The 18,628-nt window shown below is 37.3% G+C and overlaps 1 protein-coding gene across 1 annotated transcript; it reads right to left on the reverse strand.

The window, feature by feature from the left end:
- Positions 1-5,814: 5,814 nt before the first annotated feature.
- LOC103962577 (phloretin 4'-O-glucosyltransferase-like) lies at positions 5,815-7,465 on the reverse strand. Its single transcript, XM_009375301.3, has one exon. It carries the CDS (start codon positions 7,345-7,347, stop codon positions 5,923-5,925), a length of 1,425 nt encoding a protein of 474 aa, XP_009373576.3. The 5' UTR covers positions 7,348-7,465; the 3' UTR covers positions 5,815-5,922.
- Positions 7,466-18,628: the final 11,163 nt, after the last annotated feature.

The raw sequence follows: 18,628 nt of genomic DNA on the forward strand, positions 1-18,628 counted from the left end.
AAATTTTATTACTGTTAGTTACAATTGATAGAAATATTTTTTAAAATATAAATCAATAGAAAAGTTTTACTACTGTCAGTTAGAAAAAAATGACGGCAAAAATCCTTCCAAAATTTTAAATTCCCTCTCAAAATTTTTATTCCCCCACCACAAAATTTTGTTACGATTTTAAAAAATAAAATAATAATTTTTTGGTTTAATAAATAAATCATATGTATTTAAATAGAATACATTTTTTTAAAATTAAATAAATAATTGTTTGGTTTAATAGATAATAACCCATGTAAAATATGCAATAAAGAAACAAAAAAATAATTGTACAATGAAAATGTCATCACACAAACTAAATATTGTCCAATCAATACTTGAAAAACATAAATAAAAATTTAGCACAAATTACTTTTCCCACTTAAAAATTTAGGCAAATTTAACAGAGATATGCATTCTACGAAACTAGTTTCAATGATCTAACTGTCAAACTTATTTGTAGAGACTACAAGATCGCATACGTAAAAAATCACAAAAAAAAAAAAAAACAAAACATTCAGAGATTAAGTAATGAAACAAAAGTTTTGGACGGTTATAAACGAAAAATCACAATTTAACGGTTATTTTAGCTCCAATTTTAATGATTTTTTTTACAGCTACACTCCTCAATCCTATAACAATGCAATGAATAAATTTGATCTTTAATTTAAAATATTTACACTAGTGGATACCACAAAATCTTATTTTATACTTAATGGAGTATAACATTAACTCTTAAATGTTTATTTAATCTACTGTTTTGACGTGATACACATTCTACGAAACTTTTTTTCAATGATCTAACCGTCAAATTTATTTGTACACACTTTAAGATTGCATATGTAAAAAATCACAAAAAAACAAACATCCAGAGATTAGGTAACAGAACAAAAGTTTTCGACGGTTATAAACGAAAAATCACAATTTAACGGTTATTTTAGCTCTGATTTCAATGATTTTTTACAGCTACACTCCTCGACCCTATAAGAATGCAATGAATAAATTTGATCTTCAATTTAAAATGGATACCACAAAATCTTATTTTATACTTAATGGAAGTGTAACATTAACTCTTAAGTGTTTATTTAATTTACCGTTTTGACGTGATACACATTCTACGAAACTTTTTTCAATGATCTAACCGTCAAACTTGTTTGTACACACTCTAAGATTGCATACGTAAAAAATCACAAAAAACAAATGTTCAGAGATTAGATAACGGACAAAAGTTTTCGACGGTTATAAATGAAAAATCACAATTTAACGGTTATTTTAGCTCCAATTTTGATGATTTTTTACTTTGTTCGTGTCGGTTATATCTGACTGGGTCATGAGTGAAATCTTTTTTTTAAACCATGTGTTTATTTATTTATTTATTTTTAATCAATATAACATTTTAAAATAATAAAATAATCAATTTCGGTTGATTATAACCACCATAATACTAAAATAATAACCCCCAGATGTGTTTGATATCGATTACATCGCATCTAGATGTGAAAATGTAAAACCTTATCTCTAAACAGAATTTTTTTTTATATTTTTAATTTTTAAGTTATCTGTAATCTTAGTCTAGAAGCTGATACTTTAATTTTTTTGTATATTTTTTAAATTATCTATTATCTTAATCTAGACCATGAGAGTTGTACAAACTGTAAGTTCTCCGATTTAGTGAGTAATAAAGTAAAATTATACAAAGGATTTACACAAAAAAAGATTTTGGAGACTTGTATACTTTCAGGTTTGGATGACATATTGAAAGGGAGATTGAAAAGAAAACAACTTGTGAAAATGCGGTTATTTAAGATAAATTTAAGAAAAATATTTTATACTTTACATATCAAATTGTGTATGATCTCCAATTCGATATGTCTCAATGTTGTTTAATTTATATGATGTATGAAAAATATATCAAGATTGGCAACGTTGATCTTGAGTTTATATAGTAGTTTAGGAAATTGGAAGGTTTGGGGATGTAAATGAGAAATGGTCAGGGGGGGAAGCCAATCAAGAACAAAAAGAAAAAAGCGAAAAATGTGTATGATTATCGTTTGAAGGGAAATGACGGAAAGGACTATAGGTCCTGCAGATTAGTATCTCACAGGTCCATGAATGAAAAAAAATAATATTTAAGCTATGTGTTTATTTATTTATTTTTAATCAATATAATATTTTAAAATAATAAAATAATCAATTTCTGTCGATTATAACCGTCAGAATACTAAAATAATAACTGCTAAAAACTAAAATAATAAAATAATCAATTTTTGTTGGTTATAACCACCATCATTAACTTAAAAACCGCCGGAATATGTTAAAAAGAATTAAAAAATACAGGCGGTTATAATAATTTTATGGTGGTTGCATCCGACACTAATATCCACTAGGAATTTATGTTGGATATAACCGACAGGATTTCATTGTTATTCGATACTAACTGAATGATGTGTCGGATATCTTTTTTCTGACATGATGGCTTATTAAACCGTCATCATCATCTAACACCTAAAGCTAATATTGTAGTAGTGGTGAGTTGAAAGGGTTGGTTTGTGAGTTCGACTTCCTATAGGGAGATTATATTCACACACTCCAAATTATCTCCCACAAATTTTTAATTTTTTAATATTTTTCTATCAAGTGTTAGTGGTGTGTAGAAAATATTAAAAAAATTAAAATGGTGTGAGAAAAGTAATTTGGATAAATACTTTGAGTTATAGTGTTGCTTCGTTGGTTAGAAAGGGCTGTAGGTTTACATATGTTCTTGTGTTTTATTACGTCCAAAACTAAGAGCTTTGAGCCAGATATGAAGCATTTGAGAATTTTCTTCAAGTGTGATAGGAAACTGAAGTTCCTGATCAGGTGCTGCTATATGCATTTGGCATCATTATTTAAAGGCTTTGCTAATTTTCTTGGTATATTAGGTCGTGTTTTCGGCACATTTTAAAATTTCTCCACAACTGAATTTTCATAAAGAAATTTCTCTTATATAAATGTGGGTTTCGAGTCATTCCTAGCATTTTTGTTGCAAGTTACATTAAAACAAAGTTACACCATATTTTTATTTTATTTTATAAAAATATGAACTTGAGTGTAGAAGGGAGTGCACATTATTCTGACTAATATTCTTATTTGCAATAACAAAGGAGACAACTGCTCATGTTAAAAGAAAAATAAAAAAAAGTCATGTGCATGCAATATACATGACGAACAATACTTGGCTACTCAAAGATAAGTAGAAACTCATACTCAAAACTCTTAATGTTTTAATCGCAGAACTTTGTGCTTATGATAAGAACTGTTCATACTATGAATCACATTATAAAGATCATCTCTGCAAAAAATAAATTAAAACTAAGGTCGTTTAGTCAATCTATTGTGCAAATACGTAGACGGTTCATAATGCTTTTACCAATACCGTTCATTTGTTTTTAAATAGTTTGATGACTAAATGACATTAGTTTTAATTGATTTTTTTGCAGACAATCTTTATATAGTGATTTATAATATGAACGGTTCTGATTATAAACACGAAGTTCTATGAATTGACAACGAATAATTTTGAGAAATTTTAAGTAGGAGTTTCTACTCATCTTTGAGTAGCCAAGTATTGTTCATATATGACATTACATTTCCAAAAGTCGACCAGTTGTGTTTACATAGCTGTCTAAAATTCTACATACTAGCCTTTATGCACGCGCTCACGCGTGTGAAGAAGACATTTTTTAAATCACGATGTGCTACGCACAATGTGGAGCCAAAAATAATCACAAGGCGACACGCGGATTTTTGGATAGAGGAGGACAAAAATACCCTTGAGGCATACTGGGATTCTTACGTGCAAGCAGCAGACAATCATCCCTTAACCAAGTCAAAAGTGCCCAAAGAAGGTAACAAATTCAAAATTATTTCATCCTTCCTCATTCCATATTAAGACATTTTTTTAAATCACGACGTGCTACGCACGATGTGGAGCCAAAAATAATCACAAGGCGACACGTGAATTTTTGGATAAAGGAGGACAAAATTACACTTGAGGCATACTGGGATTCCTACGCGCAAGCAGCGGACAATCATCCCTCAACCAAGTCAAAAGTGCCCAACGAAGGTAACAAATTCAAAATTATTTCATCCTTCCTCATTCCATATTCTTTACAAAGCAATCATTCCATAACCTTCAAAACATTCCATAAAAATTAGGTTAATTGGTTAATTAATGGATTTATTTCCTAATTAATCCATTAATTATCAATTAATCACCCATTACACAAATTATCACCCATTACACACCAAAAATACCCCGAAGGGTCGGCCACTTTTTCTCCAAAGGGGATCGACCAAGCTCTATATATTGAACCTCATTTTTCTCTAAAAAGCTAGGTCTTCACTCTTGCTAAAATTCTCCAAAACTCTCAAACACTTTTCTCTCTAAATTCTAACTTTGGCATCGAAGGTTCTTCGGCCAAAGCCCCCTCTTCATTTTGGGCGCGTGAGGCTCTTGGCCTTGACCTAAGGTGTTATTTGTTTTGTAGGTGCAATTTTGTCCAAGATCAAGGAGGAAGAAATTTGCATCCACACACGACTTACACATTTTAAATGTATTTATATGCGTGAATTGACAAAAGGAAAGTCAAATATCTGAAGTAAATGAATAATCTTATATCATGTTAGAAAAAATCCCTACAAACTAATTAAAACAGTTGAATTCACATAATAGAAAATAATATTTAGTAAACAATTGATTGAATCACATTATTATTAGCTCATTGTGAGGCTAAGCTCACCGCCTTAGTGTAGATAATATCGTTCGTTAAAAAAAAAAATTTGACAACTAATTTAATCACATTATTATACGTGTGTGAAAGATCTTTTTTATAATCAGCATTACCCCTCACAAACCAATCAAAGCAGCTGAATTCAAATAATAAAATCAATCTTTCAATTTTCATCTACATTCTATTAAATTTACATTAAGAATAGAGAAAATAATATTTAATAAACAATTGATTAAATCACATTATTGCTAACTCATTATGAGGCTAAACCCACCCCCTTAATGTACATAATATCATTTGTTCAAAAAAAAAAAAAAATTCATCTGACAACTAATTTAATTACATTATTATGCACGTGCGAACGACCTTTTTTTATAACCGTATTACATGCCTCTTAAATGCTTTGAACGTGTTTAAAAATAAAGAAAAATAATATTTAATGAACAACTGATTGAATTACATTAAAAATAGAGAAAATAATCTTAGATCATGCTCCACCTCATAAACCAATTAAAGCAGCTGAATCCGCATAATAAAATCGGCCTCTATGAATTTAGATTACAAGTAGAGAAAATAATATTTAATAAACAACTGATTGAATTACGTTATTGCTTGCTCATTGTGATGCTAAGCCCACCCTCTTCTCCTTATTGTAGATAATATCGTTTATTAAAAAAAAAAAAAATTCATTTGACAACTAATTTAATCACATTATTATCCGAGTGAGAAATTTTTTTTTTATAATCGGCATTACACGCCTCTTAAGATGTTTTGAACGTGTTTAAAAATAGAGAAAATAATATTTAATGAACAACTGATTGAATAACATTATTGCTAATCTATTGTGAGGTACTAATTATGAAAAAAATAATTATACAAAAAAATAATTATTAAAAAAACACTATTAAAATGACGAAAATACCTCTGCCACATTTAATGCATTATTTTAGGCTGCTTTTGAAGGTTTTTTGCTTGAGGGGTATTTCTGTCCAATTACTTTTTATGAAGCTTGTGATACCAAAAAAAATTGTATTCATTGAGCCATTCGCTTTATATACAAAGATACATAAGCTACTACCAAACCAAGAAATAGAAACAAGGACAGCCATTCATTAAGATAACGTCAATCTATCTGATCCAAGAAAGCCTTTAGATTCTTGTCCGAAGACCCACCTTCACTCACAGCCTCTCGTGCCAAATCTTTCCATTTCTTAGCATTCCTTCTCATCTCTTCACCAATCTCCCCACTTCCCATGACCAACTCCAAACACCTTTTGAGCTCCTCACCCGTAACAATCCCCTTCTCATTTGGTGTCACCCTCGCTCCTGTCTTCCAAGTGTCCTCTATCAACTTGGCATTCGTTCCTTGGTCCGTCCACTGAGGAAACGCCACGACTGGCACCCCCGAAGCCAAGCTTTCCAAACTTGAATTCCACCCACAATGTGTCACAAAGCAACCCAACGAAGGACTTGACAGAACCTCCACTTGACTGCACCACGGCACTATCTTCCCTAGCTCTTCCAATTCCTCTCTGCAACTCAACATCTCTTCTTCTTCCGTCACCTCATTATCTTCTCCCTTCTTATGGACTTTATCTTTAATAACCCACAAGAACGGACGGCCGCAATCCAACAACCCTTTGGCGATTTCCTCCATTTGGGCCTTTTCCAACACACAAATGCTTCCGAAGGACACATAAATCACCGACCCTTCCGGCTTCAAGTTCAGCCACTCCAGGTACGGAGAGTCCTTTGATTTTTGGAAAAGATCGCCTCCAAATGACTTGTCCGATGGATCCTTGGCGTCCAAGAAAGTGGTCGGAATCAATGGCCCGACTCCAATCAAATTGTACTTTTCAATTGCTTTTAAGGCTTCAGGCTCTAGTGCATCGAACGTGTTCACTAGAATGGTCGGGTGGGTTTCTCTCTCCAGCAGATCCATCTGTTCTTGAAACAACGGGAGGGCGAAAGTGTACGGATTTGTATCCACCATGAAGGAGGGAAGGTCTCGGCTTGTAAGAGATAATGGCAAACCTGGTAACTGTATTGAACATGGAAGGGCATCGTTCGTACCAGAACCAGTATTATCCCGGATGAGATCTTTGTACCCGTTAAAGTAATAGTAGTAGATGTCGAAAACCGTGGCTGGTTGAATCCAAAGCAGCACATTTGGGAGGTGAAGTTCATGCGCCACGTTCGCGGCCCAAGGGAGAAGTATTGTGCAGACTAGGCAAGTGTAAGGGTGACCCTCGTTTGCACTTGAGACTACAAGGTCGGTGATGGCTTGTGCTCCGCGGCGCCGCAGCTCTGACATGTAGTGGTCGATGTTGTCGCCGGGCTTAAACCCGTCGTCGTACCCATCAGAGAAGAGTGCGTAGGTCAATCCATCTGGAATTGAGTCATTGCCTACGCGGTGACTAGCGGAGAGGCAGGTAACGAAGGTGACCTGGGCACCGGTTGTGTTGATAAGACGCTTGGCGAATTGGAAGGAAGGGTTGATGTGGCCTTGAGCCGGATATGTGACAAGTAGAAAGCGGTGTTGCACCATGGCAGCATATGCGATTGCGGAGGTGCGCGGTGGAGCGTGGAGTTGTTGGAAGTAGATTAAGTAGGTACGTAGTTGACTGGTGGAAAATTTGGTGCTTGGGCTTATTAGCTTAGTGAAGTTGAAATTCTTGTGCGAGTACGTATTCAAGGTGGGGAATGTGGTGTGAGGATGGCAAGGCTTAAATAGGGGTTTGGGTGCAGAAATGTGACGCCTGTGGTGACGAATTGAAGGCGCTGGAGACAAAGCAAAGATGAGAAGGACATTTTTGATTTGTGGTCTTCTCGAGGCATGCATATAATATTATGGGTAATGAAACCCTCATTATATATTTATATCATCATTTGTATCATCTTTAATATAATGATGAGATTCATATGTTTTGATGAACTCTACATCTGAGAGATTTGTAGTATTATCCTATTTATATCATATTTTGTAAATTATATGATTTAATTGTTGATGACTTGATTATTACTTAAACATTAATTAATGTGATTATTTTTCATTACTAACACCTTATGTAAAATTTTAATTTTAAATTAATCTACCTAGCATTACTCTTTTAAAATTGGTTTCATCAAACTTCGTAGCACATCACGTGGTCTAATTCCAATCGAATGTGGTAGTACAGACAAATTAATCCATCACCGAAAATTGATAAGTACACATGCTAGAGTATGATTTGTTAGGTTAATTAATTATTATTTCGATTTATGTGGTTGGCCGAATAATATATTAGGCCTCGTTAAGTCAGGCTTCGGAAGTGAGGCCATGAATAATTGGGTTCGTACTAAAGAGCCTACACGGTTCATTATAGATGTGACAAAGGGAAAGGGATCGTTTTCAGATCCCTTTTATCAAGTCTATTAAGTTCACTTATTCGAATTATTGAAATTTGATACAACAGTTGAAGTTATTATAATTTTTAAAAAAATCCCTTGTTTGTAGCCGTTGGATTAAATTTTAATAGTCCGGATGAGTGAACTTGGTGGACTACATGGAAGGGATCCGGAGAGGATCCCTTTCCAAACTAAAGTCCTAAAACTAAAAGAAGGACCAAATTTGTTTCTTGTGGTCCTAAGCCGAAAGGAGGCGTGTTGAAATATCTCACATCGATATAATGAAAAAGAAAATAAAAGTTTAAATATCATAATTTTACTCAAACTAATATTGAGGTCTTTTGTGATAAAAATCTCACACATGTTAAACTGTGCAATTGTTAATTAACAAATTAAAGACAATATCGATAGTGTTGGAAGTAGATCTTTATTCGTCTTTCTGATAATTTGACAAAACATACACTCCATATGTTGTAATTTAGTACGATATGAAGCGTAAACAAATAAGCAACAAATAGTTTGGGTGAAATGGAATATGAAATATCCTCTACCGTGGGACTCATTGTCTATTTTATATAATATAATGCTTCAGATATCTTTCATCTTATCATTACATTATCCTAAAGTCCTAATCTTGCTAAGATTCCTAGTCAGACTAAACTTCCTTAATTAAGCTAGATGGTTGTAGTATTGTCTTCAATCAAGCATGCGTGATGATAAGTGCATGAATTCGCTTTCTATTTCTCATTAAGTTAGTAGTACATAACATGGACTAGTAGGTTTGACGTGGTAAGAGAGACGAGCGAATTTACTGACCACAAACTGATTAATACACATACAAATTTGTGATTTCTCTAGTTAAGGGCCTAGGGCCCCGTTTATCATATGCCGAATTTGATTGGTCTAGCTGCATCACACTAAAATTGATTGGTCTAGCTGTATCACACTAACTTTCGTTTGTCAACAACCATTGATGGCGTATTTTATAGGAGAGGTGAGCATGCCAAAAAGTACAAAAAGTGTGGCATGACCGTTGTCACACATTTAGTAATAGCTACTCTAGCAACAACACGCTTGCTCTGTGGCTATTGCTCCCTCTTCTTGCACTACTGTTGACCCTAAAAATTATCAAACTTATGTGACGCGCATGCCAAGTAACTAAGAATTAATAACGTCCTTCTTGCGGTTGATGCGGGTGTGCCACCTCACCGCCGAGGTGAATCGGGGCGAGTGAAATGAGTGTGGTGGTAGTGTCGATTGCGCTGATGGCTTCTAGACCTAGGGTTTTGCTAACTTGAAGACAAGGTTGCAAATCTCGCGGTGAAGTTCAATCAATGATTCAGCTTTCGTTGTGCCGAAGGGGTAACCTGAGAACACATCACTTCGCTGAAGCTTATGAGATGATCTCTTGAGACGAAAGAATAGAGAATTCCTTGTCCGCCGAGACTTGAATAGATAACCAACAAGGATAGGAGAGTTGTTTAACCAAACTAAAGGTCTCCTAAGTCAGGCATGTTCTACGCCTCCAATGTTGTTTAACCAAACTGAAGGTGTTGCCGGTTATTGATACAGTGATGTTTAACCAAGCTAAATATTTGTCAATGGAGAGGGGTTAATGAATAATTAGATTTTTTTTATTTTTTATTTTTTCAGGTTGTGGAGGGTTTCTCATAAAAGGGTTGATTTGTGTGTGAGCGACTACAGCCGAGGAAGGAACACCTCTAGACCTAGGGCTTTAGGGTTCGGCAACTTCAACTATATCCTTGAAAATATAAGTATGCCGAATAGGTATCAGGCTGTAAGGACAAAGATATTCAAAGGAAATGAAATCTTTATGGTGAATGTTGTTCGGCAGTCTGAATGTCGAACTTCCAAATGCACTTTCAAGTAACTACTTATAGAACATATCACTTTGCTGGGGAGCTAATAAAGTGACCTCTTTTAGTGAAAGTATCAAAGACTCTTCGTTGGCTAAGACTTGGAGGTAGCCAACTAAACTAGAAGTAGTACTGCTCAACCAAATTGAACTTACTCTTAGGCCGACTAGTTCAACGACTCCAATGACTTATACCTGAACTGAATATGTTTCCGATTAGCCAACCTAATGATGTTGCAACGAAGTAAATTTGTACTGATGAAGGGATTAGGATAATTGGTATTTTTCTTAGGGTTGTGAGAAGAGTTTCGGACAGAACAAGGTTCTTTGTGTAGAGCGTTTGAATTGTTTGTTAAGTTGAAGGGGAATTTTCACGTTGCAGAGCCTTTCATATTTATAGGACGGCAATACTTTGGCTAACAGGTTCCGTAACCAATTCGAACTGCAGCACGCTTTTGGAGCTTTATCCCATTTTACTTGCTAAATATCCGATGCTTAAGTCCAGATAACATCTCATGAGAAATAATTCTCATTTGGGGTCATGTGCATGATGAGACTTACTTCCCTCCTAAGATGGGACTCTATCATTAGTTACATGGAAGATATCATATCCTTTGCCCTGACACGTTGCATGCATATCCACATAAGTTACAAATAACAAACCTATTTGATGTGCTTCTCACCATGCCCATCTTAATGGTCATTTTGTTAGAATTTCTCTGTCCTACATTGGCCAGAAGGTTTGAGAACAAACCTTTTAAATAGAATTACTTCACTCTAACTAACACCGTGACCTTTTGTGATAAAACCTCACACCTAACGAATTGAGCAGGTGGTCAAGTGGGGATAGTATCGGTGTTGTTGGAGTGGGCTCTCGGCCCATCTACCTGAAATTTAACATGGTGATACGGATTTTACCACCTGCCAATGTAAGGACAAAAACAGACAAAATACTTGCAAGAGAACAAGGTAGTTGTAGTATAAATGGCTTAAGCAAGGTCGTTTCCGTATGGATTGAATAAATAATTTATGTAAATACCAAATCTTAATTAATTATTTAAAAACAAAGATTGGAAAAAGTTGATTTTATAACCTAGAATATTAAAAATGAATTTTAAATTAAAACAAATAAATAACTTGACAAAGTAAAGAAAACAAAAGAAAATAGTTTTGAAAACCAAATTGTAAAAACCTAGGGTTCCGCCGTCCCCTTAACAATCCTATATAGATTTGCCAATTACTTATGAATTACTTTGCAACTTTGAAGGTTAGGTTTTCCTTATGCATATTCTACTTGTGGCATTCAAGCTAGAACGTATATCAAACATGCAATCTGTCTGTGGCATTCAGATCAAATATAAACATGCATGACTCATTACGCTTTGGGAAAACCCTTTGAAAAACCATGTAACCCCTAAGACGTGGCATTCGACCTAGGTGAAATTACAACTATCAATCACAAGAAGCAATACTCAATTCCCTGATGGCATTCCGACTGAATTGCATCCGATTACTTATCTAAACATCCTAATGGTAGCTAAGCATTAAGATATAGGGACAGTTTAAAGCACATTGATTAATAATTCAAAGCATGCATGCATGCATAATATCATAAACAATTAAATAAAAACTGCGTATTCATGCTAAGGCTCAAGGCATCGCCCTAGCAAACGAAAATTAGCTACGAACAACCATAAAACAAAATATTATTAAAAACATGGATAGAAAACACCTTGAAAATAAACTTGAATCGTGAAAAGCAATTCTCCAAATAGTGCGTGCGTTCTCCTCCAATGTTGCGTTAAAAACCCTAATGGCTAACAAGCCTTATTTATACTATTCTAATTAAAATCCTCCTAGTAAAAGGTCTTAGAATAAAATGAGGAAACCTAATAACTTGGTAAATTCGTCCAAAAATCTGCACAGCCACGTTTTGGACCTAAATCAGCTCCAAAACTAGCCCAAAATAGTTGAGTTTAAAGCTTGAACTATTCTGAACACTTCTCTAGAAGGTCACAAACCTATCTGAGTTAACGTCTATAGCTAGACGGAGTGGAAGGTTGATGATCATCTCACTTGTTCTAGTAGAGTCAACCAATCTTGAACAGCATCATCGGGCAATAGTAGGTAAGGATTGACTTGAATTGTGCATTTGAATTCATTGGTTGAATCTTTCTTGTCCACCCTTTTGTGTGAATTAGTCTTTGAAACCAAATAAAGTCCCATCCAGTGAGGCTGTGTCTCCCTTGAACTGACTTCAATCTGGTATTTAACACCCACAATTTATGTACTGGCCGAATTTCTTGACAAAGAATTTGGCTGTCACGAAGCTTTATCTTCTTTTCCTTGTAAATTCTAGCCTTCTCGTAGGACTCCACATGAATTTCCTTAAGTGTGATGGGTTGTGCAAGCGCACAGATTGTTACAGCATCTAAAATTTTCTCCTCACCACCCGTCTGCCCTGTATCCAAATATGTTTGAATATTCATGCATTCTTGCTACTTAGTGGGTTGACTTGGAGCCTCAGATAAATTGAAATTTAGTGATTGCTTTGGAGCTTTCTCAGTTGCATCCTGTAGCGGCATATTAATGTACACTTTTGCATGTGTTTGCAAAGAATCTCGAGTGTGCTGATCTATTGTGGTCTGCTGCAGCCTTTGGGAAAAAGCCATAGGTGGCTCAATCACTTGGGTAATAATAGATTCAAGGGAAAGTTCAGGATCAGCTAGCGTTGTTTCCTTCGTTGGGCATGTGTCACTGGCTGATGGCTCTTCTATTTCATATTCTTCCATCCAATTATCGTTGGCGTTTTCCCATCTCAATGTTTGATCTGCCGAGCACTCCTTTGAACCTTGTGGGTTCGCAATTGGTTGATTATGGACATTGGAATTGGAATCGTTTTCTTGTTCTGCCAATTAATATGTGAGCTGCCCAATTTTCTGCGCTAGATTGTCAATTGAATTTATTATATTCTGCGTCTTTTGGGTATTGCTCTCTGTATACAACCTAGTGGACTCCTCCAATTTAGTGATCTGGTCATCCCAAGAATGTTTTTGTGACCCACCGAGTTGCTCAAACGTCTGTTGATTGCTTACCCACATAGAATTTTGATGCACTGGCCATGATGGATTCTAAAAATTTGAGTAGGAAGTGCACCTAGGCCTTTGAAAATTGTTCTTCATATTGATATGGTGCTGCACAAACTCTGGAAAAAACTGTCGTTGAGGACAATACATAATATCATGCGTATTCAAATTGCAAAGAGCACAAACTGTAGGTACTTCTTGTGAGGCTCCAAACCAAACCATTGCTGCAATGCTCTTAAAACCAGCAAATTATTATCTAAAATAAAACAAAATAAAACCAAGTAAATAAAAAGATATATACAAAAATAATTAACTAAGAGTTGATAAACACAAATTATTTAAAACAATCCCCGGCGATGGCACCACTTTCTTGATAGGGATTTTACCACTTGCCAAAGTAGAGATAAAAACACACAAAATACTTACACGAGAACAAGTAGTTGTAGTATAAACGGCTCAAGCAAGGTCGTTTCTGTAGGGATTGAATAAATAATTTATGTAAATACCAAATCTTAATTAATTATTTAAAAACAAAGTTTGGAAAAAGTTGATTTTATGATCTACAATATTAAAAACGAATTTTAAATTAAAACAAATAAATAACTTGACAAAGTAAAGAAAGTAGTTTTGAAAACCAAATTGTAAAAACCTAGGATTTCGCCGTCCCCTTAACAATCCTATGTAGATTTACCAATTACTTATGAATTACCCATGCAACTTTGAAGGTTAGGTTTTCCTTATGAATATTCTATTTGTGGCATTCAAGCTAGAATGTATATCAAACATGCAATCCGTCTGCACAGCCACGTTTTGGACCCAAATCAGCTCCAAAACTGGCCTAAAATAGTTGAGTTCAAAGCTTGAACTATTCTGAACACTTCTCCAAAAGGCCACGAACCCATCTGAGGTCATCTTGGGCTCCAAAAACTCAGTATAAGCCCAAAAACGTCACTTTTCAGCAATGCGCATTGCTTCTTTATTTGATCACCAGAAAATAACTGTTTGGTAGAAAAATCCCCAATTTTGACACAAAGATGGCAAGAGACACACGAACGTCCTCCAATTTGAATCACTCCAAAATTTGTCCATTTGATAATGTTTTGCTTTAGAGGAAGTCGAATGTCTTATGTTGAAAATATAGAGCAAAGTATCAAAATTCTACCAAAATAATCAATAAACTAATACTAAGAATAGGGTAAAATATATAATGTAATATTGACTCATCACATGGTATCAAAGCCAGGGGACGGGCCTATACATCCACGTGAATGGGCGGGTCCCCATTGGCCCCGTGCGAACGAGTTAGCCCTGGTTTGGCTCCACGTGGTTGTCGATGTGTGGAACTTCACGTGTGACCTATAAAATGGGGTCTCACGTGTGGGGGAGTGTTAGAATTCCTCTGTCCCACATTGGTCAAAAGGCTTGAGAACAAGCCCTTTAAATATAATTACCCCACTCTAACTAACACCGAGGCCTTTTGTGATAAAACCCTACACCTGACGGATTGAGCAGGTGGTCAAGTGCGGATAGTAGAAATGTTGCTGGAGTGGGGACACGTCCTCAAATGCTCCTTGTGCTTCAAAAGAGAGTCCATAACTCCTGGAGCTTTATTTCTCCCCTGAGTCCATCGTCAGTGAAATCATGGTACACCAAGGAAAGAGGATCCTCTCCGGATCTTCTTGGTAGGGATCCTAAGGATCCTCACATCCTAACCGTTTATCGTACATTTAGTTTTCATCAGGTACTATTTATATTTAATTTTAAATAAAAAAATTCAAATAATTTTTAACTGCGATCAATGACTAAGATGTGAGAATTCTTAAGATTCCCACCATTTGAATCCAGATAGAATCCAAATCTTAATAAATGATAGGATGAGACAAAATTGTAACTGTGTTGGAGAAAGAGTCTTGTAGACATCAAAATTTCGGTGAAATGAATGTTGACCAATAATTAAAATTTCAATGTTCACGTGTCACATAAATTTTACATGTAGCGTGTGCCTCAACGAAAAATCGAAATAAATTGGAAAAGTCATCAAATATGACACGTGTCAATACCTGGCAGAAATGATTTATTTCATCTGATTATTTAAATCCAAAAATCAAGTTTTGGAATTCTATAAATAGGAGGCCAAAGGCATTCATTTGGGAGGAAGAGGGAGAAAGAAGGAAGGAAGGAAGGAAGGAAGGAAGAAAGAAAGAAGCCTTGAAACTCTAAAGCTCTCAAGCAAATCCCGAAGGATCAAGAAAGCAATCTTCGTTCTTCGTCAAATCCACCTTCAAGATCAAGCCCCGACGGCCCTTGAAGAACTTCCACCAACTCAAGATCAAGCCCCGACGGCCCTTGAGGAAAGTGTTCATCGTTCAACATCCGTTCATCCTTCAAGATCAAGCCCCGACGGTCCCTTGAAGAAAGTGTTCATCATCCATCAACCTTCAAGATCAAGCCCCAACGCCCTTGAAGAACTTCCACCAACTCAAGATCAAGCCCCGACGGCCCCTTGAGGAAAGTGTTCATCGTTCAACATCCGTTCATCCTTCAAGATCAAGCCCCGACGGTCCCTTGAAGAAAGTGTTCATCATCCATCAACCTTCAAGATCAAGCCCCAACGCCCTTGAAGAACTTCCACCAACTCAAGATCAAGCCCCGACGGCCCCTTGAGGAAAGTGTTCATCGTTCATCATCCGTTCATCCTTCAAGATCAAGCCCCAACGCCCTTGAAGAACTTCCACCAACTCAAGATCAAGCCCCGACGGCCCTTGAAGAAAGTGTTCATCGCTCATCATCCGTTCATCCTAAGATCAAGCCCCAACGGCCCCTTTGGATCAACAACCTCAACAAATCCACACATCCGTTCATCCTTCAAGATTAAGCCCAGAAGCCCTTGAAGATCCGTTCATCCTAAGATCAAGCCCCAACGGCCCCTTTGGATCAACAACCTCAACAAATCCACACATCCGTTCATCCTTCAAGATTAAGCCCAGAAGCCCTTGAAGATCCGTTCATCCTAAGATCAAGCCCCAACGGCCCCTTTGGATCAACAACCTCAACAAATCCACACATCCGTTCATCCTTCAAGATTAAGCCCAAAAGCCCTTGAAGATCCGTTCATCCATCAACCTTCAAGATCAAGCCCAACGCCCCTTGAAGATCCATTCATCAGTTGTGCATCCTTAGATCAAGCCTCGACGGCCCTTTGGATCAACAACTCATCCACAAACCCACACCCTACGAAGATAGAATCAGAGGACCAAATTACAAAGAGATTGTAACCCCAAAATCATTAATACAAAATATTATTTTGTACACGTATTCTTGTCGCTTGTTTCAGGAATTTCTCGTGTTTACAAATTTGGCACGCCCAGTGGGACAATCTCTACCTCTCATCTCTATCCTCAAATCATCAAAACGCAAATGGCATCAAGAAAGGATCAAGCTGTTCCTGCAATCAAAGCAAAGAACAAGAACATCATCGCCGCAAGTGGTGATATTTCGGGCATCATAACCCGAAGTAAGGCAAGAGATCTTTTTGCCGCGGCTTCCGCCCCTGCATTAACTCTGTCAAAGGAACAAGAGCACCTGAGGTACGAGCCTGTGATCACCCTAGCCTCGCTAAGGGCATCAAAAGGGGAGAGCCCAAGGAAATACTCAGAGTCCCTACTCTCCGACGCTGATTCAAGCGGCAGTACAACCATGCAAGTCATGACTACTGGAGCAACTTCAATCGAGGAGCAGCTAGCTCAGATGAATGAAGCAATTGCAAAGCTCACACGGACTGTGGAAGAGAAGGACTTGCAGATTGCCGCACTCGTCAACCAACTAGATGCGCAGCTCGACGTGAAAGTCGACCCAATTGTTGGCCTATTAAAGAAAGAAGGCGACGAAGAAGAGGAGCCTCCAGCAGAGAAAGTCGAAGAGAAGCTGAAACTAGACCAAGCAACGGCGTCCATGGGATCTCTCTCTATCCAGCAACTACAGGAGATGATTGCAAGCACTATCAAGACACAGTACGAAGGAAGCTCGCATGACTCCGTACTGTACTCAAAGCCTTACTCCAAGAAGATTGATGCTTTGAAGATGCCAAGGGGTTATCAGCCCCCAAAATTCATGCAGTTCGATGGAAAAGGCAACCCGAAGCAACATGTCGCCCATTTCATTGAAACTTGCAACAATGCTGGGACAGAGGGAGACTACCTCGTCAAACAGTTCGTGCGTTCGCTGAAAAGTAACGCTTTTGACTGGTACACTGACCTCGAACCTGAGTCTATCAACAGTTGGGACCAGCTAGAAAGGGAATTCCTCAACCGTTTCTACAGCACTCGTCGTACTGTAAGCATGTTAGAGCTGACCAGCACGAAACAGTGGAAAGATGAACCTGTCGTCAACTACATAAATAGATGGCGTTCTCTAAGTCTGGATTGCAAAGATCGGCTTTCTGAAACCTCTGCCATTGAGATGTGCGTTCAAGGCATGCAGTGGGGACTACACTACATCCTTCAAGGCATCAAACCACGAACATTTGAGGAGTTAGCCACCCGCGCCCATGACATGGAGTTAAGCATCAACCGTCATGGGAAGAAAGAACAGATCGCCGACTACAAGAATGACAAAGTTTTGGGGCCAAAGGTGGATAAGGCTACGTGGAAACCCACCAAGGAAGCAATGACGGTCAACACAACTCCAGTCAAAATCCCTACACGAAGCAAGGCGATTCAAACCGAAGCTTTTCGTGATCAAGAGACACGTAGACGCACTTTGAAGGAGCTTGAGGAGAAGACTTATCCATTCCCCGACTCTGACGTGGTTGCCATGTTGAAAGACTTGCTTGACAAAAAGGTGATCAACCTCCCTGACTGCAAACGGCCAGAAGAGATGAACCGTACTGACAGTCCAAGGTACTGCAAATTCCACCGCTTCATTAGTCATCCGACGGAAAAGTGCTTTGTGCTAAAAGATCTCATCATGAAGTTGGCTCAGAAAGGGATCATCGAGCTAGATCTTAATGATGTGGTGAAGTCAAACTATACCACCGTCACTTCTGGCTCTTTGAACTCAAAATCTTCACCTCAACCGCTGGGGGCATGCTCCAAAACCATGTCAGTCAAGTCAAGTGAAGTTGAAGGATGGACTTATGTCACTCCAAAGAAAATGCACAAGAAACATGGGTCTCCTCCACAAGTTCACCAATCGGAAAGGGGGCAAAGCAACTACCGTCAACCTTCAAAGCTACATGAAAGTGTGGAGGATGACGAAGTTATGACACAAAGATCGTCCGTTGCCATCACGATGCGCGATTTCTTCCCCAAAGACTTCTTCAATCACTCAGTCAAGACTCCTTGCTATGAAGATTGCAAGGAATGCCCCTCTAAGATTGTTTGACAAATTTAAGAAGCTCCTCGTTCGCACGAGCCTAAAAGGCGACAACCAAAGCTCCTTGTCCGCACGAGCATAAAAGGCGACAACAAACGCTCCTTGCC

Source organism: the organism of the source record quoted next, unplaced genomic scaffold (genome assembly GCF_019419815.1).
Source record: "Pyrus x bretschneideri cultivar Hongxiangsu unplaced genomic scaffold, Pyrus_bretschneideri_v1 Contig14, whole genome shotgun sequence".
NCBI classification, from domain to species: Eukaryota; Viridiplantae; Streptophyta; class Magnoliopsida; order Rosales; family Rosaceae; genus Pyrus; species Pyrus x bretschneideri.